General features: G+C 36.6%; 1 protein-coding gene across 2 annotated transcripts in view; it reads right to left on the bottom strand.

Moving 5' to 3' along the window:
• Positions 1-3538: 3538 nt before the first annotated feature.
• LOC145683339 (leukotriene A-4 hydrolase) overlaps positions 3539-27693 on the bottom strand; it is a 56854-nt gene continuing 32699 nt past the window's right edge. For both annotated transcript variants that reach the window (XM_081754689.1, XM_081754685.1), the window contains exons 8-13: positions 18574-18780; positions 16902-17046; positions 14866-15037; positions 8653-8886; positions 5350-5454; positions 3539-3839 (exon numbers count right to left, since the gene is read on the bottom strand). In XM_081754689.1, coding sequence (XP_081610815.1) covers positions 3719-3839; positions 5350-5454; positions 8653-8886; positions 14866-15037; positions 16902-17046; positions 18574-18780 — 984 coding nt within the window. In that variant the 3' untranslated portion in view covers positions 3539-3718. The remainder of the gene's footprint in view (positions 3840-5349; positions 5455-8652; positions 8887-14865; positions 15038-16901; positions 17047-18573; positions 18781-27693) is intronic.

Here is a 27693-nt window from a genome sequence, read left to right as displayed (position 1 = left end):
TCCTACGTCACTGCTTAACATGCAAAACATAGATATTTTCGATACGAGCCATAGCTGACTGTTTCCTAAATTTATTTCGTCGGACGCGCACCACCACTGCTTTTACAAGTTCCGGTGTTCGTACTGTGCGTGGTCTTCCTTGCCGTGGGCAATCTTTTACAGTTCTAGTCTCAACAAAGCGCTGGATAGTGTGGTAAACGATTTTATTTTTTACTAATTTGCAGCTTCCAGAGAGTTTTGAAAATCTCCCCTAGTGATTTGCCTACCTTGTGTAATGCTATCATGGTCACACGACTTTCATACTCGCCCCATTCCATCTTGAACACATACAACTGACGTCTTTACATTTCTTCAGCTCATTCAGCAATCACTCACGCTTCACGATACCGCTTGCTTGTACAGTTGGAAGTACACCCACCCTCAAAAGTTGAGACAGTATTTATGGCAAGACTAGATATATTGTACGAATTTTACCAGTCATCTGATTTAGATGGAACTTGGCATGATTAGTATACCTTGAATTGCATTGCTATACAATATTATGGTATATAGACCTTTGGTTCCTACGTTATACTTAAAATAAAAATCAAATGAAGAAAGATTACTTATAACTATACGTAAGTTTTTGCTAGTACTTGGGTGTTTTGCACGTCTTCGGGGTATCAAAGATTCACCACATCGCTGAAAAAAAATCTCATATTTTCAACATTCGAATGCATATATATTGTAATTCTTCTCACCAGTTTGCTTTGAGGATACAGTATTTGGGAGTACTCTTCGCTGCCTTGCAACTAAATTATGGATTTTATTTATAAGACTTCTTATTCCATATACACTGACCAACCAAAATATTATGACAAGTCGCTAATTTTTGAACGAAGTCGTTGGGCTGACATAGAAGTCTCGGGACATAACGAAGCCAGTCGCTAGAAGTTAGAAGATATTTAACTCGATCAGTCAGTGCGATTATACGTAGAATAGAGAAGGCCGACGATGTACTAGAATTTGATAGGGACCAGAAAGCTGGGAACGAGCATTTCGACGACAGCGCAACTTCTCGGGTGTTCCGAGCTAGTATATCGTTCAATAGGCATAATTATTGATTGTAAATTTTAAGCTTCAAATTATTTCACAAAATTCGCGAAGGGAAGAGAGTTGGAACTGAACAATAACATAATTCCCTGCTTTCAGTCGACATTTAATTCTTCCTCGATATATTTTTGGTCTGTTAATGTTGATTCAAGATACATAAAGGTATCTACTTTGTCAAAAGTACTTTCTATATTAACATATCCACAATTTACAATATTACGCTCACGGCGAGTATCCATGTATTTAGTTTTTCATGCATTCTATACCCTGTAACAGCCCATAAATTATGGGCGCACAAAACGTATTTTACAATGTTTGACTGTGTGTTCTTTTGTTTCATTCGCTTGTATTATCTTATTTCAGTAATGCGCTTTATGGTGTAATCCCAGGTTTGATTCACGGAGGAAGCTTTCTTCTTTTTTACTTTTTTAAAGTTTAATCAGGCCCGTATTTATATATTGGTGCTCCCCTGTGCTCTAAATAATTTGCCGCCCCCGCACAAAATCCCCCTCCCCCGAAAACAACTAATATTAGAGTTGAATTCACAGTTTTTAGAGTCGCTGAGATGAATAGTGACAGTTTTAATCCAATTCAACTTCAGTCAGTCTCCACTCCTCAAGGAAGGTCGATTTTAAAAGTAATCGAAAACGACAGATATTAGTGTTGAATTCATAGTTTTCGAGGTCGCTGAGTTTAACGGTATCAGTTTTCATGATGTTCAAGTTCATCCTCAACCCTTGGTGTGGGGGTGGGAGAGGATGACTTTTTAAAAATAATCAGATAAAGCTAGCCAATCAAAACTACTGTAATTATAGCGAATTAAACACATTAACATATTTTCTCGCGCTTGCGCGGGACTCTGCTGGTTACTAGTTTTAAATATTACTTTATTGGAATTTTTAAAAAATCCAAAATTTTGCTGCCTCCTAAATTCTGCCGCCCTGTGCTTGAGCACAGAATAGCACTTATCTAAGTACGGGCCTGGGTTTAATGTAACTTTTCTGCACCGAAGTTATATGAGAAATGAACCTGCAGTTAAATATTGGACATGAAACATATTTTGCCGCGAATCGAACCGAGGTCTTCCGAACACTAACCATTTACTTCTGAGGGAGCCTTTTGAACAAATATGAACATTTTAAATGCAAACCCAAATGTTTCACGTGGTTTAGGTGCTATCTAAAGTAACAAACAAACCAACAATATACACTGAAAGGAGTACATCATATTAGATATACGAAATATGGCAACTCACTCCTGAAATAGTGCGGTGGAACACTGATGGTGTATCACACAGCCATTTTCATTCATACGTATTCGAACGCATACTTAACTGAATCCAGTTCATTTAGTCTTGAAACGAAATAGGAAAAAACTGAAATCTTGAAGTTTTACATCGCACTTTTGTGCCGGCTAGGCTCAAGGCGACGGTAGTGATGATAAATGAATGAAATGGGGAATGAAGAAAGTGCAAACGGGAAAACCCATGCACACGGTGTTTGTCCACCACAAAGTTCACTTGGCGCGAGGTGGGATCGAAACATGAACCCCATGCACCAGAGGTGAACGCTCTACCACTGAGCCAGCACGGTTCCAACCTACCAACCGGACTTTGGAGTGAGTATTCTTGGGATCTTGTGTAAGAACAGTATTGTGAGTCAACTGAACAGTATCCTGATCAGATATCACTCAAATGACTATTGCCTAGATCAGCATTTCCCAACCGGTGTGCCGTGAATAGGCCGCGAGGAATAGAAACAAAATTATTAATTTTATAGCAATCAAAATGCAAAACGTAGGGGAAAATGTATATTTGTATTTCACATTACTATGAATCTAGAATTTTAAGTTTCATACCAGGTTACTGTTCTGTACATTTCTAATGTTGAAAAAAAAAAATTGTTATCATTGTTATGACCATTATTGCTTCTTCATTGTTGCAGACTATTTCGTAACTTGAAAATTTAAAAATCATTCAATCCTTTCGACAAATTAACATTTGTGTTTTAAATGTAAAAAAGATTTGTTTGCTCGTTCGTTATTTACTGATCTTCCTTCTTAGTAAAAGGTTAGATACAGTTTTTAAAAAGAAAGCGTATTTTTAAAAACTTGAGTCCAATATTTCATTGTAATTGTTTTCTATTTTTAAATTAGAATGAAAAATATGCATAATGATTTACCACGGGAAAAAAACAGTGATTGAGCTTTCTTCTCTGTGAGAAGAAGATCAATAATCGCAGAAAAAATACCACTGTGTTTTATATTTACAAATAATAATATCTATAAGTGTGCCGCGAGAATCCAAGTAACACCCGTAGTGTGCCGCAAGTTGAAAAAGGTTGGGAAACGCTGGCCTAGATCATGTTTTCGTTTAGTGTATTATAGCAGGCTTGTTTATTTATTTATTTATTTATTTTTTTTTTACCTACGTAAAAACAAAAATAAGTACTATTGTTTTGATAAAACTTTATTTTGATTTGTAAAAATACTGTTTATATATTAGTCTTCTAACAATGACCACGTTACAAAAAGCATCCTTTGAAGCCACCTTTGCTATCATTGCAAGTGTCACTGGTTTGTGTGTGATGTCTACCACCAATGGGAAAGTGCGTCACAAATGTTGGTGTTATGGGTCCAAGTGCAGGTCCTTGGCTACCGTGTAAGCAGACACCCACATCATTCGAGGTTTATGCTCCAAATAAACTTGAATGGCTTTTTCTCGTGCTTCTTCCCAAGCATACAAATCCCTGAGAAAGAGAAGATAACAGCATTATTTATATTAACAATAATGATACAAAATGACACAAATAGTAATGTTCTCATATACATTTTCTAGCTTCTGCATTCAAAATATCCATGAACAAAATCATTTTATTGAAACGAAAAAGCAATTGGTTTTTCCATTCATTCCTACTTAATTGGTTCAATATGTACATTTTTTTTTTCAAAAACAATTACTAGATATTTGTTGCAAATAAAAGAAAAATATTATTAGCAAAATGTTGCCATAATAAAAAGGCTTGAAGCTTAAAGAAAATTCAATCAGTCGAAGAGAAAAAGAATACTGCTTCAGATAGGAAAAAGAAATGGTTGCAAGGAAGGCATGTTGCACACACAGTTTAAAAACGTCGAAACGTCGATTTACAACAATGCAAAAACAAAGAAAGAGAGAAACAACAAAATTTGGACAGGCATTTCCCTACTACGAAATTAAAGAATTACTTACAAAGATTTTTTTTTTTTTTAATTCATATACTGCTAATGCAGCCTTCAAATGTGGGAGAAATATAGAGAATCATAAACCAACTATGAAAAGCTATAATGAAATTAAACGCAGGAATGACTCTAATATCTAACTTTATATACGAGGGTCACTACGAAAGTTTTGAGATACGCATTGTTGTGGCACAGTATTTGAATTCCAACAATTTCGTTCGGTAGTGGTATCCAGAGCGAAGAAGCGAAGCAAGTTTCAACTCAAATAATAATTTCATGATGTTTGAAAACTAATCGGGCTCTATCATCAGGATAAGGTTCATAGCACGGTGATTTAATATTCTATATACAAAACTGATCGGCATTTACGTATGTACTTTGTCCAACTCTTGCTTGAGCTTCTGAATGGAGAATATTTACTTTATTTTACTGAGACTACAGAGGAAATCAAGAGTTTACAAGGCTACTTGTAACAGTAATACAATTCCCATTGGTGTCCCAAAAAGAAATTAAACCATTAGATAGGGAAAAAAATATCAGAGACTCATGAATACCCATTATTAAGGTCTATACTATTAGAACAAAAAGATCACAGTTAAATCTGGACAGTAGAATTTCAAGTCATAGATGAGAAAATTTAATAGTAATAATAATATAATAATAAATGTTTCAAGTGCTGTCAATGTAATCCACGAGGGCTTTTTATGATCACTAGCAGTCATTTTTTGTCTACACGGCACTACAGCAAAATTATGCTTTTACGAGTTTCTATTTTCAATTTTTTCGATTCTTGATCACGATTATAAACGGTTTTGGACTCATAACTCTACCTCACATGTTACATTGGATTCTACTTTAACAGTAATTATAACAGAAAACGAGTTGCGATGGAAGATTTAAAGAAAGAGAGAAAAAAAAAAAAAAAACGCTAAATATATGCAATTATAAATATTTTATGACAGTCGTGAATATGTACCACAAAAACAATAGGGCAGAAATATGATGGCTAACTCCTTTTTTCTTAAATTATAAATATCATACCTGAAAATTGGACGAACAAATTTCATTCGGCCTTGTTCAGTGGCAAAAGCTAAAGCTCGAGGAATCTGCTCAGACCACCTTGCTTTGATACAGAGTCGAAGCCACCTGTAAAAAACATTACAACATATTATCAACCCAAATAATGTTGATACCTTTGTGTTTTCAACATTATATATATAACAAATATATCACAAGAGAAGCAGAAATGTTGAGTTTTTGGCCTGTCACTCCACAGGAGAGGAGGGAAGAAATGATTCAAGATGGTAGACTGGAATATTTTCGTTATATTCAACATATAACATTTGAATTATTGGTCACATCGAAGTGTTGGATATCATTGGAATTAAAATGTTTTAGAAATACAGTTGCATTTACACCGAAAAAAACAAAAAAACACACAAAAGTACTAACTTCAACTTTTTGTTATACAAGGGAGGATAAGAAACTAAATCCGATATTTTCGGAGTTCCGTCTGTTATAGAGGAATGAGGAGTGTGTGGTAATTTTAATACATTGAGTAGGCAGCTGTGCAGAGTTTCAGCCATCCACCACCTACAGCGCTAGTTGTAGGGAAACACAAATAGCGGTTCGTTTGGAAAATTGTCCTCGCGAAGAAATTATAATCGCCTGGTATCAGGTCGCTGTTCGGGTACCATTTATTTATATAACTGTTTTCCGGGGTCGGTCCTCCGTGGTCCTGCCAATGAGTATGTTCCGGATACCTGGACTTACCTGGGTAAGGCGTGTAAGGACATCTCCTAAAAGGGATTACAAAATTATCTCTAAATTGCCTACCGGTCTCAATAATGAGATGAGCATTAGGCACCGAGAGGTTCGGATGTCTCGTCTCGAAAACCTCACGGACGATCAGACGGTCATTCAGATTACAACGCACAAAAACATCACTCATACACACAACAAAAACACACTGGATTAAACGACACTATGCTTATTTATTAAAATACTATTTAAAGAAAAAAACACTCAACACTGCATATGTATAATTATTTCCTTTAATAAAATCGCACTTTACTTTCTCACTATACTTTAGCCTTTGTCACTTTATATATTAGGATTGAAGATTAAAATAATGATTCCATTAGATATACTTTCTCACACCATTAATACACTTGGCGCATTAGTACTGGGGAAAAGTCGCCGGGATAATCCCACGAAGTAATATAGTTGCTGCTCCAAACAATCCTCTGTAAAAATAGGCAGTTTCCAAAGTGGAATGATAATGTTGGAGGGCGTGTTTATAACTTATACGCACGAGGTGTGTGAACCTGGGTTTCACTGATTGGGGCTAGCTAATAACGTATACCCCTTAGCACAACATTATACTTGATGCTCGACGCGACGTGCGTGGTTGCTGCCTCGAAACGTGGAGTAACACTCCTCGAACTCAGGGCTTCGAGATATGAGCTGCATTGATCAACTGATCAATGTTGGCAGTTCATTCTCAAAAGCACTCACGTTAAATCACCTGTATGTACATGTAAATAGAATATAAAAAAGAGTTGACGTTAATTTTAGTCCACTAGCCACGACGCACAAGACATTGCGATAACTTGGCTGTGGGAACATTTAGATAACGAACTGCTAAAGCGTTATGGCTGGCGTCTCCTTGGTGCTCAGACACCTGGTTTGCTTTAGATCGCAGTATTTCCATAAATGATTGGAAGATACACTTAATTCAGTTCCAAATAACCATAGAACATAGTTTTTGTATATGAATATGTCAGGGAGAAACACTGAGAAGCTTCGTTGCTCACTGAAATGTTCTCATCACAAAGCAACGTTTTAAATATATATATATATATATATATATATATATATATATATATATATATATATATATATATATATATATATGAATAGGCGATAAAGACTTCTTTGTTCAATTGTGTCGGAAAGAAGCAATTCCAACTAAAAAGAGAACTCATTTGCGTCGCAGAATAAGGTATAAATCGAAAAATATGTTTCCAAAATATACAGAGCGTCCACAAAAAATACTTCTATAACCTGGTGACGGTTATAAAATCCGCTTAGTTATTCGATTTCTGTGGGCGAAACATGTAACCACGGCTGAAATTCACTGGCAGCTGACAGAGGTTTACGAAGAGATTGTAATGTCTCGTCAGCATATCGCAGAATGGTGTCGAAAGTTTGCGGCTGGTAGAGAAAACGTCACCGACGAGGAGCGCAGTGGACGATCCAGCACGGCATCAACAGATTTGAACACAGCTCGCGTGGAGGAGCTGATTCAGGACAAACAGTTGGACCACGTTATGGCTTCTGATGGCAGACTTGGGAATGTCGTTTGGAAGCGATCGTCACATTCAAATGAGGAGATGATACTCTTCGTGACAATGCGGCTGAACACGCAAGGACAGGATTTTTCCAGTAGGGAATCTTCAAACTCATCCTATGATACGGCACGTACTATCTGTTGGCTGTATTGGTTGTATGAAATAATATATATACACACGTTTCACTGTAGGCTTTGTAACCTTACTTTCTGATCAACCCTCGTATGAGAACAAAGGTACAATGTATTCATAATCTACGCAAGTCACACTTATTATGTATTTACTAGATATATTAATTGGAAAGTGTTCCCTCCTTTCGAACACGAAATATAACAGCACAAATACTGAAAAACCATGCAGGTTGACAACATGTATTTCACGTTTGAAGTCAGTACCAAAGATGAAACAATATCCAAAAGTTATTTCAATATTTCCTTGGTTCAGCGCAAAAGGAATCGACTTTTACAAATACCAGCCTACACAAATATATATACAGATCTGAAAGTTGGCCATTAAGGAAACAGGTCGAACTTTTCGAAATGTGACTGCGGAGAAGAGCTAAAGCTGATTCGAATGAATAACCAACGAGCATATGTTTGGAATATTAGAGGAAAAGAAAACAAAGGTGGAGTAATTAAAAAGAGAAAATAAACAGGTTAGGAAATTGTTTACGAAGAAGTTGGGTTTTAAGGGATTTCGTAAAGTATGGCGGAAGGAAAATGAGGAAGGGGAAGGAAATATAATTGATGAATAGTAATAAAGCATGGATAGTTCCGAAGCCACGATGAAAAGTTAAGAGCCATAGTGCAAAGAACTTCTCAATTTGTAACATGTAACTTACCAATAAATAAAACAAAATAATTATAATAAAAAAATAGGGAGATTACATAGGATAACAATAGTTCATTTTATTTGGTGGAAGCAATCAACTTTCAAAGCGATTCCAAATTAATGTATTATTAACTAGAATTAAAAACGTAGATATACTTACAGACATTTAATCTCACTATTTGTGCAAGCACTAAAGTTGTAGATTCTATCTAGCGTTTGAATCTTCGTCAGTGAGAGTGGCTGCTCTTCGAACAATTGTGCCAGAAACATCTTAATTTGTTGAGACTTAAGACTTGAAATATCTTCTGCTTTAAATGGACAGCTCTCTGTTTCTGGCCAACTGATCCACTTTGAGCATAAGTCAGTGCATGCATCCACCAGGGATGTATCATACCTAAGACAAAGGAGAAGGAAAACAGTGTTATAAATAAATAAATAAATAAATAAATAAATAAAATGAAAAAATAAAAAGCAGAAACAAAAGATGATGGGTAGTGGCCCCGTGTAGCGTAGTTGCTAACCTCTCGCCTTTGGTGCGAGCGGTTCCGGGTTCAATACACGGTGGGGACACTCGGTCGAAAAAGTATAAATGCTTTTTCAGGCCAACTATCCTGCACGAGGTTTTCCTCATTCACAGCAGGCAAATGTCGGGATGGTACCACACATAATGCTCCCAGGTCGCTTCCTTCCTTTCCCAATTCCCCGGGCAGTGTGATCTCCCAGAGACGTCATCCTTTATCCGTGATGGGCTAACATGGCCATAGATGCCGAGAGTCCAGAAATCTAATTGCTATACAAGACGATGGGTTCTTCTGGATATTCTGATTAGGTTTGAAACTTTTCTAACGAAATGTTCCATTATTGCCCACCATAAATAACTGACCTCTGACTCCTTCTGTTTCTGAAAATCAGATTTTCGAAAAACTGAAACTAGGGTGACTGGGCCGGTAGTGGTCACCCTTTCAGTAGTGGTCACCTAGGACAATAAATTTGAAGTGCAGACTCGTATAGCCAATAGGCTTTAGCTTTTCATTTTTACTGTAATGACCATTCAGGGTGTCTACTAAAATTCCAAAATGAAATTTCGTGACCTTTTCTTTACCATATCTCACAATTTCCTAACATTCTTAAGAGCGAATTTGGGTGCAAATTAGGCCGAATTTTCATCCATGCGATAGAAACGTACTTTGCTAGCGATTTGGTAGCATCTAAAGCCGATCATAGACATTTTTGGTGGGGAATTTTGACGTTTTATAAAACAAAATTTTCCAATCTGTACTTACATTTATACAGTTAAAAAAATCGTGACCAAAAAGCTAAATTTCGTGACTTTCGTGATCGTTTTCTGGTTTCGTGATTTTTTCGTGACCGATAGACACCCTGCCATTACCCTTTCTGTACACTGCACCCCTAATGGATAGCTCTTTTAGTTGGAGTACGAGTCTAGAAGAGGTTTTTATGTGTATGTGGAGAATTTTTCCAATTTCTAAATTTTGAAGGTAAGCAAACCGTTCGATTTATTCCACTATGTCTAGTTTATTTTATAAATATTGTGAATCTTTTTTCATATGTAAGAATTCAGTAATGATCAGTTATTTCAAAAATATTTTACTTTTTACTATTACATGTTGCAGACGTGAATTGTAGGGGTGACCACTACCAAAATATAAAAATGACTACTTTTTTAGTAACGGTCACACTGGGTGACCACAACTTAAAGCACAATTTCAGTAGTGGGTATAGAAATAACCAGAATAAAACTTAGTGGTGGGCACAAAAACAGATTTTTCGGTTTTCGCTTTTGAAAATTTTCAAAAAACTGGTTTCGGTTTCTTGCAAAATCGGTTCGGTTTTTCACCGGATCCGGTTTCCTTCAAAACCGGAAGTTTTCGGTTTTTGAAAATTTTCCAAAAACTATTTTTCCAAAACCGGTTCGGTTTTTTCACCAGATGCGGTTTCGGTTTCCTTCAAAACCGGTTCCGGTTTATTCCAAACTTGGTTGTATTTCTGACCAGAATAGTGTTTCCTTATTCTCTGAAAACCGATTTCGTTTCCACAGAAATAGTTTTATTTGTTTTCCAAAAGTTTTCACCGAAACCAGTTTCGGCAAAAACCGAATAGGTTTTTGGAGAAAACTAAAACCGGTTTTGGAGAAAACCGAACTGTCTGTTTTCGGTGTTTTAGAAACCGGTTTCCGGTTTTTATAAAAACCGCTTTTGCCCACCCATAATAAAAATACTTATTTAGTAACGGTTCTTCTAACGTACTTCTAATCAATATGTTCTTTTTAAATATTTTTCAAGAAATGCAGTGTAAAAAGTAATTATTATGTACAACGATGACTGAATCTGTTGATACGGTTTGCTCCTAAAATCATTTAGATTACCTAGAATCCAAAATTGACGAGCAAACGTCAACGAAGTTTCAAGGAAGTAGGTGACACTTAGCATGGGGATGGAAGATTTCATGATTGATTTTATGTGTGGGAGAAATTCCGTTCAGAGCAAATAATAGAGGATATGCACACGATGTCTACGGAGCCTGTGTAACTGCTCCGCGATCCTACTCAAGATACACAACCTACCCACAACGATTTATCTCGTAAGTTTGATGAAGGATATCAATCAAAAAGCCATGTGTCTCCTTCAACAATCACTGCCTCTCACCCTGTCATAAGCAATGCAGGTCCACAGTAAATTCAAAATGGGAAAACTGTGTGTCTAGTCTACTCAAAAGAAATTTGTTATGGCCAAAAAACTCCAGAGAAGACACAAAATTCCAAAAAGAGGAAACTTCGAGTCCCTGCTGTAGTAAGTTCAAACCAGCACAGTGACTTCTTATGTAAAAAACAAGATGAAGCAAAATCGAAGTCTAAGAATTGAAACAGTTCACGTGAGGCACAAACAACTTGTGAAATTGATACGAAAATAAATATCAAGGACGTGAATGTCATAAAAGTAATGTAATATCTCAGCACGTCCACGCCGGAAATACGCCGAGATGGGTGCAGTGTGCTAAATGTAAAAGGTGTTTTCATGTTAGTTGTGTATCCAGGAAACGTGAAGATTTTGGATTTTTCTATCTTCATAAAATGACTGAATCCGATTCTGACAACGAAAGAAACATTTTGTGTGAGATAAAATAACCAAAATGAAAACTGAAGTGATCTCTGTTCAGACAATGTAGAATAAGGTTGCTTCCTATCGTACATTTGGCATAAAGAGTCTTCCAAAGAGTGAAAATAAACTAGATTCTACAGCGAATTTTACAGTTTTTCGGTAATAACTCCAAATAATCGAAAAGCAAAACCGCAGTACACTAGACATTACTATTTTACATGCCATACCGTTATCATGACTTACCTATCTGATATTGCTGTACAGATATTTATACAGCCGGGAATTAAATGCCAAATCTATAAAGAGCTTCAGAGCGATAGCGCAGATAGGGAGATAAGACAACAATATCACATACAAAATAATATTCTATACCGCACCGCGTTTCCACTCGTACAATTATTTTGTTTGTTTCAAAGATATTACAGAAAAACTCTAAAATTAGTGATAGTTTAATTTCGTTGTATGGAAGACCCTTAATTTTTTTTTTTTTTTTTTTTTTTTTTTTTTTTTTTTTTTGCCAGATTGGACCTTTATGTATGAATGGCAAGGACATAAGCACAGCTTCACTATAGGTTTACATATTTTTCTTTTATAAATGTAATACTTTACTTAAAATGTAATCATATTACAGTTTCCTTTCATATGTTTATGCAATTCGTTATTTTTATTGAATATTGTAGCTAATTAAATATTACTTAAGTTACAATATTACTTTGATAACACTAGAGTAGTGATCATTTCAATATAAATTTAATTTTACCAAGAAAATGTAATATGAATAAACACAGTAACCTATAAGTGTCACCTAAAATGTGTGACCACTACTGAATATAAAAGTGACCACAACTAGAATAAAGTGACCACTACTAGCAAAACTGCTCTTACCAATGAAAAATGTTCATATTTTCTTACTACTTCCCTTAATGAATGAAAGCTGTGCTTGCATTGAAACAGAACAAAAAAGCTGAATAAAAACTACCACTGTAACGTTAAAACGCAAGCGAAAAAAAAAAAAAAATCAAAATTTCCTTAAGGGCTACCGGCTTAATCACCCTAGTTTAGCTTGTTGTTGTTTCTGAACGACATACGCAATTTTAGTCGTTTAATAGGCGTCTCGCTCAACGATGTTAGATGTTCGTCCTTTTAAGAGCTCTCTGTAATTTTGGAAACAGCTAGAAATTAGAGGAAGATAAGTCGGGTGAGTAAGCGGATTATCTAATTCGAGTTTTTGGCCAGCAATAATTATCTTACGAGTGCACTAAGGTAATCGACCAGTTATTTTTACGCCAACGTTTATACACACACACAATTCTATTGATTTTGCAATAATCAATTAACAAATGGTTCTATTGACTTTGGGTTCACGAAACTTAATTAAAACTAAAACATGTAGGAATATTAGTACTCTAGTACTCATGTTATCTTTAAAAAATTTTTGGAAATCATATTGCAACTTAATCAGTCTAACAATTATTGCACCAAAATTCATACGGTGAATGTTACACAAAAGTATGAGAAAATGTGAATATACAATCAAGTTTAGTTTAAATTAAATTAATTAATTTGATCACTTTTAAAAGCTTACATAAAGGCTTTAGCGTTTATCAGGACTTTTAAAACTGAAGAATTTTAAAGAGAAACAACAGATAAAAGAGTTGAGGACGAGTGCAATTCAATTAACATACCAGAGTGCATTAAAATTTCGAGAAGAACAAAAAATCAAAAATAAGGGAACGTGGAAAAGCAGTTTATGCTTATTTAAGAAGTGTTCATTTTATGCTTTTTTAAGGATATTAGTTGTACAGTAGCAAACTTATATACTTCAGTTACTAAAACTGTGTTCATTAATTACATATTGTTGACATATCATCATCTAATAACGTACATTCGTTAAGTGTCGCTCGGGACTCATGCAAAATTGATTTAAATACAAAGTTTCCCGCGGCCCAATGTGTACTGTACTAATTTTAGCGGCCCATACCGGTACTTTGCATATTTATGGGCTTTCGTATATCCGGAATTCAATCATAAACAATTATAACGCTCAGGCACAAAATTGCGTTTAATTTATTTAGATGTAACTGGACATGAATGCGGGCGCATGCAAAACAATTTGGCTCAAGTACTGCTTCTCTGACACACGTTACATATCCCGTCCGCCATCCTAGATCTGGCATATTGGATTTAACTTTCGGTTTTTCAAATGACAATAGGTGCAAGTTATACATCAAATATATGTCCAATATTCTCAGAAATTCACTGGTGTAGTGAGTTTTACGATATCTTGTACCGTTTGCAAGGTATTACATGTTAAATATCAAGCACTTCATGAATATTAAACCAAATAGAAAGTTGTGCAGGGCAGGGCAGAAAGTTGCGTTGTGCAGTGTATCCCGTGTGTATACGTAACCTTCTACGTGATTTATCGTTGACGAAATATTCTCTGGATGTACATACATACAGACAAAGTCAATACGAAAATGGTTGGTTTGCACCAAAATCTGGTTGTATCTGGATTTACGTTAGACATTTTAGATATTCATCCAGTGTGCTTACTGTCGTGCATATTTATGCTTACAGGATTGGTTCATGAAATTTCATAAACATGTATATTCCCCTGTATGGGTTGCAGCAATTTGCACAATACCAACTGGGGCCTGCACAACTTTCTATTTGATTCACTATCCGAGAAGTGAATTAATACCTACATTTAAGACTTAATACCTTGCAAACGGTACAAGATACGTTTGCACAGATACACACACGACATAAAACTCATACATAGTGAATTTCCGAGAAAATTATACATGAATTTGATGTATCACCTGCACTTATACCCATTTGATAAACCGGAAGTTGAATCCAATATGGCGGACAGGGTGTGTGACATATGCCAGAGAAGCAGTATCTGATCTTCTTCTTTTTTTTTTTTTTTTTTTTTTTTTTTTTTTTTTTGCATATGCCCACATTCATGTCCAGTTACATCTAAAGAAATGAAAATAAATTTTGTGTCCAAGCGTTATATTAGTTTATGATTGAATTCGAGATATATGAAGGCTTATGAATATGCAAATTACCGGTATGGGCTGCTGAAATTAGTACAATACATATTGGGTCGCAGAGAATTTTGCATTTAAGTCTGTTTTACACGAATTCCAAAGGGGAGACTTTACGAATGTACCTTGTAAGACGAATTATGTTCTTTGTTAAGTCATGTGATGAAGCAAAACTTTGTCCCTTACTTACTTACTTACTTGGGTATTTCTGGGGGCATTCCAGGCGTAAGCAACCACTTATCCCAATCCAAAGACTTTAATCCTGAGTGATCAGGAAAATAATTGAGCAAGTAGGTTTTGAAGTCGTTTGTATCCAAAGATTTGTATTTGAATTTGTCAAGGTACGACTTCAAGAAGCCCTCAAACACATCTACGACGGAAAAAAAAAAAGAAAAGAATTAGTAACATTTTAAACACTATATAGCCAACAAACACATTTGTTAATGGAAGATGACTTGACTATGAATTTAGACATTTCAATATTTATTTATACACAGAAGGTTGAGATGTTTCTTCAGTCGTACACATTCCACCCTCAACCGAGCAAGAGCAAATGACCAGTTAACTTTTTTTTTTTTCCATTGGGTTGAATCAAGCTCGGGCCTCCCGCGCCAAATTCGCCTATGCTAAGCGGTTTCCATACAAGAAGAGGCAATTTGTATATAAACAGTTTCTTAATGAATTCTTACTGTAATGTGCACCTCTTCTTATGAAATAAAAATGAAATCTTTCAGTTTCACGTCCCACGATTATGCCTATTAGACTAAGAATGACGGTGACTAAGGCAAGTGAATGATGATAGAAGAATTGGTGGAATGGGAATGTGGAAAGAAACTGAAGTACCCCGGGATAACTCATGAACACAATATTGTCCACCACAAACTTACTTGGCAGGGGTGGAACTAGGGACCCCACGCACCAGAAGTAAGCACTCTACCTCATCTTATGATTAATTTTTCCATGATGTCGAACATATACGTCGGTGAAAAACTGAAAAATGAGATTTGTATAAATTGATGCACGGTTAAAGAGAAAAAAGACAAGAAAAAAAAAAAAAAAGCAACTGAAGTGAAGTGAAAGATTGCAAATCGTATGGGGCACTCGTAAAAACTAAGATCTCAGATTGTTTACATAATGGTACCGCTAATTTGCAAGTGTGTGTGTGTAGTAGTAAAAGTGGTGGGCACAAAGACCGGTTTTCTCCGAAACCGGTTCGATTTTTCATCGGATACGGTTTCGGTTTTCTTCAAAACAGGTTCCGCTTTTTTCCAACATTTGATCTATTTCTGACCAGAATAGTGTTTCGTTGTTCTCCGGAAACCGAATCCGTTTCCACAGAAATAGTTTTATGTGTTTTCCAAAAGTTTTTTCCCGAAACTAGTTTCGGTGAAAACCGAACCGATTTTGAAGAAAACCGAAACCGGTTCGGTGAAAAGCCGAATCTGTTTTTGGAGAAAACCGAAACCGGTTTCGGTGAAAAGCCGAACTGGTTTTGGAGAAAACCGAACTGTCGTTTTTTCGGGTTTTGGTTTTTCTAGAAACTGGTTTTTATAAAAACCGGTTTTGTCCATCCCTAGTGTGTACTGATCTCTAACATCTAAATAACTTACTGCCGATTTTAGTGTTTTCTCTCAATAAAGGACTACGTTAAAATATTCGTGAAACCGAAGGTCTTCATTAATGTAGAAATACATTTTTTAAAAAATTCGAGGGCACATTATTGGCGACTGCTACCTAAAACTGAAAAATAAGTAATTTGTTTAATCTGATTCTACAGGGTTAATCAGGTACAGTAATACTTTCATTTGTATGGTCCTAAGCAAAGGACATCATTGGGGAAGGCAGGAGAGGAAATTGCTCTACCTGAGTTTGAGAAGCTAATGGTTTTTAATCAATTGTATATTAATGTAATTGTAAAAAAACCGCGAAATTCTTTAAGTCGGTGAGGCATCATGCCCCCATCCCCAGCAAAATATGAAATACTGAACTGTGCTAACCACGTGCTCGCTGCTGAGCTAGACGTAGTTCATCCAGTTGCTAGCAGATGACGCTGGAGAAGGCTTAGGCTCACAGACGCCACGTGGTTTGGTTTTTCAGTCCTAACCTTTTTAACATCTTTAAAATATGCAGCCCAGCAGCTCACAAAGTCAATGGATGAAATTATTGAGTGAAATTATTTGTTAAAACTGAGATTTAAATGTTTAAGAGAAGCAGAGATGGGAAATAGTATATACCTTCTCCACCTACTAATTCTTCTAAATAAAATAAGAACGTATGACCCTTTTCGTATGGCGCTACAGAGAAAGCATCATCTGGATCCACTCCAGTAAGGTTCGGAGTCAGACAAGTCAAAGGATCATCCGCGCCTCTACTTCGTATCTGAAAGAAATAGTAGTAATGAACTATTTTATTATACACATATAAAAGACGTGATGCACTATGAATACAAGATCTGCTATGTTCTTATTTATTTATTTATTTATTTATTTATTTATTGCAATCTTTCAATATAGTTGAAACAATTTAACACTGAATGCATTAACAACGAAAAGATGGAAATCAACCGGGATCTGTATTAACATTATCATCCTAACACTGTTACCTAACTGTCCTAACACTGTAACACTAACCTACTGATATGAAGAAAAATCCTGGGCAGGACCACGGATGACTCAGTGATAAACCGTTCGCTTCTGCTACATGTGATCCCTGGTCAGCGGCGCAAATATGTATTCAACATTGGGGCGGGTAGATTTGAGGCTTATGCTGGGGGAGGATAAGACTCATATTACGGTAGATCAATCTGATTTCTGAAGTGAACTTGTATATTATATATCAGGCGATGTAAATGAAGAGGCAGTGGGACAAAAATCATCATTTTTCTCCCTAAAAACACATTTCAAATCGGATTATTGACAGAGACATGTCCCACTCATTCCCCTGGGATTTGCGCCAGGGTCCTTGGTTCGTTTCTAGCTAATGCCACGTAGACTTTGTGTTGTAAGTTTAGGCTTTAAAAAAACCAAGAAAAAAATACAGAAACCAGTACTCAACGATGTCCTTCGTCTGACTGAACTAAGTGTTCAAATGAACGACGCTCGATAGAACAGACAGAGCAAGCATCTGCTGATCGTCCGGTTATTAAAGCACAGAAAGAAGAAAATGGAACGAGGATGCGAATGACGGTACCATGCGATCAAGAAATGCTTGTTCTGCCTACTCCCACTCCAACGCCTACATCATTAACAGTTTTATTTGTTTATTTATTATGCGTTTTTATGCAGCACCGTATTTATGAAGGACGAACAACATCGGGGTTGAATCTGGAGCATCTGGTGGGTGAACAGATCATTATCCAAAATCAACTCGCACAGCCACCGTTTTCTATTCTATCACACCTATACTGAACCACGCTACGGGCCATTAAAAAAAAAAAGCATAACAGACTGATTTGTGGACCTAAGCCGCTCCACGCCATCTGTTAGCGACTGGTGGAACTACATCCAGCCAAGCACCAAACACGCGGTTAGAGCGTCGCGTCGCCCTATTGCTAACCAGCGTATCTGGAGCTTTCTAGACCTACCGGCCGTCACGTCTTTTATTTACGTGACTTCCCAGTTTGCCTCACGACGCTGGGTGGACGCCGAAAATTGGGGAAGCACCGACCGGGAATCGAACCCGGGACCACGCGGACACGAATCCAACGCTAACCACTATCGTGTCCCCATACTACTGGCCATAGTACGAAAGAAATTGAGAGACAAAGAATCAATCTTTTACCCTTTATTTAAGATAAACAACTCATTATTTATAGTTATACAAGTTATTCATTAAAGAAGAAAGAAAGAAAAAAAAAAAAAAACGAATATTGTGCTTTCGTAAGTGAATGGTAAAGTGAAAACTTACCGTGTCAGCCAATGATTTGATGCCTTCAATGGCCGAAAAATGGCGATAAGCTCGTCCATACATTTTGCCTAAAATCTTCCGCTCGACATACATTGTGAAGCCTTCGTTCAGCCAGAAATGCTCGAAATTTCTGTTCGTAACTAAGTTCCCAGTCCAGCTATGCGATATTTCATGAGCTACCACATCAGCTAAAGAACGGTCACCTGCCTTGAAACATGAACGTAAAAAAAATTAGATTAAACCAACAGAACTGTCAAGATTACCTGAGTCATTTTTTATGCTTCCTTTTTACACCCGTTGAAAATGTTCCCCACACCACATTTACTATGCTACAAAAACTACTAATAATAACTATTCGGAACAGTTTGATATTTCATGTCATTCAAATAAAGAGTTTTTGAAGTGTCCAAACCTTTGCTCATAATTAGCAATGGACAAGCTGAATTCTCACCTCAGAGCAAATGGATAATATGCAAACAGTGTAACCGTAGTAGCATAAGTAGGAAAGGGTAGCTTAAGTTACATTCACCCTCTTGACAGACGACTCTGTTCATAAACAAATGTACTTATAATGAAACTGCAGATTGCGTTGTACACTGGTTCTAGTCACTTGCTCTCCAAAAGCATAGCAAAATTGTTACATACATCATCATAGCTGGAAGAACCCCATTTCACAAGGTTTCGTAATGATTTACAAAGTATGCTGAGTCTTCAGAATAACGTGCATTAATTATAATGTGGCCTGTGTAATACAAGTATGTTTGTGTAGAAAATTTCATGCTGCTTTGTTCATATCATTTTGTTATGAATCCACACTACCAAAGATGAAATAGTGAATGAAATTAGTATTAAATAAGTGGCACGTTGACTTAGTGATAGAGCGCGCTCAACTCTGGTGCAAAGAATCTGTATTTTGATTCCAGACCATATCCGTTTGTGGTGGACAACACCGTGTCCGTGGCTTTTCCCATTTCCTCCAACATTCTCGCTCCACCAACTCCTTCATAGTTATTCACTTGCATTAAGGTTGGTTTAAAGAGACAAGTTTTGCCGATAGATGTCACTACAATCTTCGTATCTTTCCCATGTATTTTTTACCTGTCACGAAAATTCACCATTTCTTTTACAAATTTCAACCTAGACACTTCAAATTTTTAGAGAGGGAATTTCATAACCTATCGAAGGCAACAATCCGTGCCGATTTTTTATTTAGAATTTTCTTCATTGTTGAAATGGTTTTATTGTTGAAATGGATATCCAAACCTTTAACAATATAACTGTTTCAAAAATGAAGAAATGTGCAAATAAAAAATCGACACGGATTGTTACCTTCGATAGGTTATGAAGTTCCTTCTCTAAAAATTTGAAGTGTCTAGGTTGAAATTTGTAAAAGAAATGGTAAATTTTCGTGAAAGGTAAAAAATACATGGGAAAGATACGAAGATTGTAGTGACATCTACCGGCAAAGATAGTCCCTTTACACCAACCTTAAATTATCCGTCTCCTCTATCTTAAGGATATAACCGAGCGACGTCAAATTGGAGATTTAACTTTCATTTATATCATTTAACTACCAGAATACCCGTTCTTCGCCCGGGGAGAATACGTTTCATTTAGGAGATAAAGGGCTGAATTTGATTGATTGATTTTAGTTTAGCGTCCCTTTCAGCAGCGAGGCTATATGAGACGTGGACCTACTGATTAACGTGGAATCCGAACCACATGAGCTCCCGCCGGGAATAGGGCTGAATTTGACTCCGTGGCACTATTATAGGCCATTTACGGTCACTATATATATATATATATATATATATATATATATATTTATATATATATACCGAGTGCACCATTTATAATGTCCCACCATTATAACAGAGGAACTAAGAGAGAGAGAGAAGCGAAAGTTTGCACAAAGAAACTACAGGAAGGGGGACATCTATCCATATATTGGGTAACATCACCAGGTGAACAGTGTTGCCAACCCAATATAAAGTTATGATTTTTTAAATGGAATGACCTAAATTTAATTTCATAATTCGAATCAGCAATGAAAACAAAGACGAAAGAGATGACACTCGCAAATCAGTGTTGCATACTTTTTGAGAAATAACGTTAAACATGTGTCAAATTTAAACGCCTTTAACACACGCAAGGAATGAAGTAGTAACTATTTGTCCACATTAAATTAAATACCGGGAAGAACTCTTTAAGATGACTTCAAGTTTAGAAGGATCAGCTAAACAGTGTTGCCACAACAGAAGAGAGAAAAGTGGAGTTTGGAAATAGTGCAATAACTTGGAAAAGGCTCCTATTACAGTATGGTTTAAAATTCACGGAGCAAATAAGTATGTCAAAAGGAGCATTGTCACGTTTATTTGAGATCGATAAGTGAAGTACTTAACGAGATATTCGGTACTTTGTAAAAGCTGAGAATTTTGTGCTGTACAAGATGGTAACGCTGTTTCAAAATTCCCTTTTTTCCCTCTGCGTTGGAAAAATTTTAGTAGTAATCTGTGAAATAAGTTATATTCTGTGACATGCCGATTTAAAGCAAACAATATTTTTTCTGTTTCATTAATTCTGTAATGTATGCTACGAATTATTGTTTCTTGATCATCGTAAAGATATATTACTTTAATTTAATGTCTTTCTCCTGAATATAAGTTAGAAAAGACAATAAAACGTAGATATTAATAGTTGACATAAATTAAAGTTTAAATTTTATTGAAAATACCTAGGCTAAGTTCTGTTAAATTCTTGCAAATTTATTCAAATCATCCAATATTTACACGTACTGTTCAATTTTAGGGGAATATACACAACTCATTTTGTATTTCATTCAGCACGAAATTGTCTACAAATAATTTACAAATTGTTTTTAAGAACTGAGCTGCATTTATGGATTCATAGGTGCCGATTCCCGGCATCACTGCTGTATCGCCGGACTAATTTGAATATCGAAAAAAGTACCAAAATGTACTGCATTCGATTATATTTGGTTGGATTACATTACGTTACGTGTTATTACGTTATTAGGCGTGTAGTTTTACTATACGGATCCATAATATAAGTAGTTGTAGAAATAGGAGTAGAAGTAGTAGTAGGAGGAGGAGGAACGGGTTAGAAGCCCCGCAGGGGTTCGTTGAGTTCTGTTCTCGACATAAAACGGGCAAATTAGAGACTTGCCCAAATTTTTCTGTGCATTTTACAGTCTATGGATCCGTATAATAAAACAAGTGTACCTCTCCGCGAAATAGTCCATCCGCATCCACATACAGTGCCGCTTACAACATCAAAAACAGTCAGCAAATACAACCACTTTCTTAACTTTTACTATTCCCCTTACCTGACTTTCATTCATTCTTCCTCACAAACTTACATAAATTCTGCAATTTACCCGATAAATTTCCTAAAACTAGTGCGGCGATACAACAGTAACCCCGATTCCCTTATGAGGACTCAAACGTTATGGGTAAAAATACAGCACGTAGAAATATGCAATAAAAGCTATAGTGGAACAAACACCAAACAACCTGTGTTATGTGGCCATTAAAATCAAGAAATGTATCTGATCGGTCAAGAAACTAAGAACCTGATGGGTGCATGAACGTTTGGATCCGTATTGAGCTAGCGGGGGCCGCGGTGACTCAGTGGTAGAGCGTTCACCTCTGGTGCATGGAGTCCCGGGTTCAAACCCTGCTCCCGCCAAGTGAACCTTGTGGTGGACAAACACCGTGTGCATGGGTTTTCTCGAGGTTCTCCCGTTTCCTCCCACTTCCTTCATTCCACCATTTCATTCATTTCTCATAATCACCGTCTCCTTTAGCCTAACCGGCATAACTGTGGGACGTAAAACTCAAAGATTTCATTTTTTTCCGTATTGAGCTAGCGAGTAAACGAGTACAGTGTAAAAAAATGATCAGACCTGTATTGGATGGCCACAAAAAGTAAGGAAATATTTAACCAAGTCAGAGCAGGGCGAAACTAGTAGAACTCAAGGTGTCTATAGGGACCAGGCGCGTTAGCAAAGGTGGGTATCCTTGTAAACAAAATAGTGTAAACATACTGTATAAAGAATATTCCATAGTTCTTCTGCAAATTATACGTGGCATCCTTATTCCTTAGCGCAGGTTAACTTTCTATATAACGTACCACGTTTATGCCATTTAGGCTAAGGAGGACAATGGTTAAGGCAAGTGACTGATGATGGAAGAATTGGTGGGATAAAAATGTGAAAGAAAGCGAGAGTACCCACCAACCCCATGGACATGATGTTAGGACCGGAAATCGTACCAGGGATCCCACACACCAGAGGTAAGTGCTCTCCGCTGAGCCACCGTGCCCTCCCAGCTTAACATTAAGAAGAAATACTTACACAATTTTCCTATTATAATTCAATCAAAATCTTTTTTTTTTTTTTTTTTTTGTACAATGCTTCACAATAATTGAATACAGATTTCTGATATACTCAAAATGATATGTCTGGAAAGCGATTCTTCTCGGAAAAGTACGTACAAACCTCTGCATGGTGGTGACTGGAAACTATCATTTCATCTATTTGAACAGAACGAAGTTGAAACTCACACGGGCTTGTGTCCATATGGAGGACGCATGTCAGCGACAGTGTATATGTGCGTAAAAGAAGACAAGGGCGAGAAACGAGCACAACCTGTGCTACGTAGCCATTGTGATATGACACATTCTTGGAGTTCAGGAAAAGCAAACATGGGACTGAGTTCTTAGAAAATAAACACGTCAGTACGGAAAGTAAAACGGAGAGGCTTATTTTCGCTTTGTGTTGACGCAAATCATTACAAAATGAGATAATCCAGGTATAAGTACGAGGTTCATTTCAAAAATATTGCACACAGCCCATGCACGACCGTTTCAGTGGTTTGATTAAGTTCACTTTTAGGTTAGTTTGGGTCAGAGTTTGGGCTTCACGGTTGTTTCTGTGTTTTCTCGTTTGCGTTGCTGTGTTGTGAGAAATTCAGTGGTGAATCCGACTGAGGTTGGGTTATACATGATGACAAGCGTTCCTATATCAAAATCAAAACTCTATGTGGAAAGATACCAACTAAAATTTACAATGCTTTGCGAGACGTTTGTGGAAATAGTATAGTGGATGATAGCACTGTATTACGATGCTCTGCTCGTTTCCGTGAAGGTCGTGTAAGCACTGCGGACGCCCTTGCAATAGGCTACACCTTTGAGATTATTGTGAATGACATTTTGAGAGAGGATCGACGAAAACATGAAAGAAAATTGCATATGAGGCCAAAATGACTGTCACTTCAGTTTACAGAATCATTACTGAGAAGCTGAAGATGAAGATGAGATGGATTCCGCATGATCTGAGTAAAGAGCAGAAAGCATGTCGCAAAAGAATCGCTAAAGAATTCCTTCAACGTTATCAAACAGAAGAAGATCAGTTTTTACGAAGGACTGTTGCAATTCTTCATCACACAGTCTGAATTAGAACTGAAATCTCAGTCGTTACAATAAAACAGTTCAGACTCTCACGCCCGAAGAAATTCCACCGGCAACAATCAAAGGTTAAACTCACGATGATCCCGTATGATACGAATGGAGAGATGGCTAGAATAGAGTGTCACAGGGGACGTCTGTACCAAGCGTATACTACAAGCTGTTTCTGCAAAATGTTCTGCGAACGAAAATTCGTGAAAGATATCCTGATTTGCTTGCAGCTGGCATCCTCATTTTGAACGATAATGCAAGACCGCATACTGCTCTACAAGTAAGGGTGACACTTGACAAGTATGAATGGAAAATACTTCCCTTCTCAATATAGTCCTGATTTGAGCCCACCAGACTTTGATTTGTTTTCCAAATTGAAAGAACCACTCTATGGAAAACGTTTTGATTCAATTGACAAAGCTTTCAGTGAGGTGACCCGAGTGATCAAACACCTCAACAATGGAAAAAATTAAATCATTAAGTTTTACGTCCCACGGTTATGCCGGTTAGGCTAAAGGAGACGGTGATGAGAGATGAGTGAAATGGTAGAATGAAGAAAGTGGGAGGAAACAGGAGAACCCCGAGAAAACCCACGAGCACGGTGTTTGTCCACCACAAAGTCCACACGGCGCGAGCTGGGATCGAACCAGGGACCCCAAGCACCGGAGGTGAACGCTCTACCACTGACCCACCGCGCCCCCTCTCAAATGTGAAGGTGCCTTATCCAGAATACAGAATTTACCAAATGTTGGGAAACTGTCATAAACAACTATGGAGATTATATTGAAGGCCTGTAAAGATATTTTTACAATAAATTATTTACTTCCAAAACTTTACTTTCAGTGTGCGGAAGTTCGAAATGACTGTCGTACAATACATTGCATAAAATATTCCGAACAGTTGCTAGGACATAACATTGTACGTAAGGGTACATGTAAACACTAAGTGCAAACATTAGAATCTATTGGTACCATAACAAATAACGGTCTTATGTGCCACACTAAATAACAGTATGTCAGTCTAATTTCGTAATAATGTTCATAAAATATGCAGATCGCAAACGAACGCAAGTAATGAAATAATAATTATAATTGCATACCAAGTATCGCAAAAAAAAAAAAAAAAAAAAAAAAAAAAAACTTTGGATTTCGCTAACACAATCCACTGCAGAATAAAGCCGTATAAAACATTTTAAGACATTCATTAATTACTACCCAGCTGCTGCGTATGTAAGAGATGACTTTTGTGATATTAATGCACAATTCACATATTTTTTACGTTTGCTGAAGTATCATAGAAGGAGTTTACCAGTTGTATACTTTGCTAAGCTAACCAAAGCCAACCTACCTATCCTAACTCATATTTTATGTTCAAGAACAACAGGAAAGAAAAAAAAAAACTAATTTTATTGAACCCCGTCAGCACTATATTCCATAAGTTAAACATATCACGAATTGTTGTGCGTGAGCCCGTGTATAATACATTACGTCAGTCTTACTACTTGTATTTTGGTTGACTTATTTACCTTTGAATTTATAATAAATATGGAGCTGGTTTACTTTTGGTAAACCAAATTCTGAAAGATTTACAAGTAAAATTCAATACTTCGCATGAAAAGACATATATTTATAAAGAACAAATTTCTGCAAGCGATAGAATTAAATACAAAGTAATAACACATCTGTATTTTATGTTTACAAGTGCAGGGTTACTAGTGTAAAATCCTTACAAGTACGGATAAAATAAGTGAGTGCATATGAAAGATGGTTCTATTAGAAACTATTTTCGGTCCATGTTCCGTTAAGGGTGTCCAAAACTACACTGGACCCCTTTAACCTAACCTAATAGAACCTAATGTAACGTTATATTATGTAATCAAACGAAAATCAATAGAAAGAAGTGGTGTCAAAGACACTGGACCTCCTTAACGGAACATTGACCCAATTTTCCACCGGTGTTGTGCAAAGTGTACAGAAGATGTATTTTATGTTTACAAGTGGAACGCTACAAGTATGAAACTCTGATAAGTATTATTGAAACTCATATCAGACAGTAGCGCGTTTCAAACTAATTCGATGAATTGTAACTACATATTAAATAAATGAACTGACAACTGCGGAAGATAACGTGCAGTTTCACAAGCTGGCGGCAAAGTAGAAATGTTAAAAAAAAAAAAAAAAAAAAAAAAAAAAAAAAAAAAACCTTTATGGTAAATATAATTATCTATTTCCAGAATAAGACCAATTTCACTGCATATAGGTTACAACTCATACATCTAACCTTTGCAGAGATTTATAATATGGTAACAAAATAATAAATAAAAAAAGTACTAGTTAAGGCCAATGACTTTAAAATTTTAAGTTTCTAAGTGAGAGTTCATCTGTACTAACTATACCATACAAAGGAATTTGATTTGTGAAGGAATGGGTATTGCGAGAGACTTGGGGGACCATTCCGTTATGGAATGCGTCAGCGCAAAGCAATATTTACCATTTTGTTAGTGATCATCGGAATAGCAGTTATAACGACTTCTTGCATTTCTTGAATGTAGAATTTTTTGAGCATTGCTTCCGAATGATCCTCGTAGACGTGCGTTAGCAAACGAAGGAAGTGAGGGTTATCTTGGTTACACCCAGGGCCGTGCCGTGAAAAATCAGCGCCCGGGGCGAGAGTATACGACGGCGACCCCACACATACATTCCAAACAATTTTTCGTATCTTTTCTCCTTTTTCTCCCGAATTTTACGCCCCCTTACTTCGGCTTCCGGAGTCGTCGACCCGCTCCCCCTGCGGCACGGCCCTGGTTACACCCACTAGCTACCACACGGCCAAACAAATTGTCCTTGCAAACCATCTTTTGTATTGCTTCAATTGCAACAAACTCTTATTTATTTCATTCATTCGTGTTTAAAAAAGAAATGGTAGTAAGTCGGTAATATTTAGAGATAATATTGAATTGTTTCGATATTACTCCCCTAAAGTTGCACAGAATAAGTGTATTCACCGCACGAAAGTAGCTATTAGGTAACTCTCGTAAACGTATTTGTACCATATTGTTGAAATATGAATTCGTATTACTAACTCAAAAACAATTTATATCCACAACATTACGTTTGATTAGTCCCTTCAAGAACTCAAATGGGTTTCATTTCATTGTATGTTCATTCATTAATGTTTTATTTCATTTTAATCATTTCTTCACGATTTCTCCAACGCTGAGGGAAAAAAGGGAATTTTGAAACAGCGTTACCATCTTGTACAGCACAAAATTCTCAGCTTTTACAAAGTACCGAATATCTCAGTAAGTACTTTACTTATCGATCTCAAATAAACGTGACAATGTTCCTTATGACATACTTATTTGCTCCATGAATTTTACACCATACTGTACTAGGAGCCTTTTCCAAGTTATTGCACTATTTCCAAACTCCACTTTTCTCTCTTCTGTTGTGGCAACACTGTTTAACTCATCCTTCTAAACTTGAAGTCATCTTAAAGAGTTCTTCCCGGTATTTAATTTAATGTGCACAAATAGTTACTACTTCATTCCTTGTGTGTGTTAAAGGCGTTTAAATTTGACACATGTTTAACGTTATTTCTCAAAAAGTATGCAACACTGATTTGCGAGTGTCATCTCTTTCG

Source organism: Thermobia domestica, chromosome 1, assembly GCF_964235325.1.
Source record: "Thermobia domestica chromosome 1, izTheDome1.hap1.1, whole genome shotgun sequence".
Taxonomy (NCBI): domain Eukaryota; kingdom Metazoa; phylum Arthropoda; class Insecta; order Zygentoma; family Lepismatidae; genus Thermobia; species Thermobia domestica.
The sequence above is the reverse complement of the archived record's forward strand: the minus strand, read 5'-3'. Positions and strand labels throughout refer to the sequence as shown.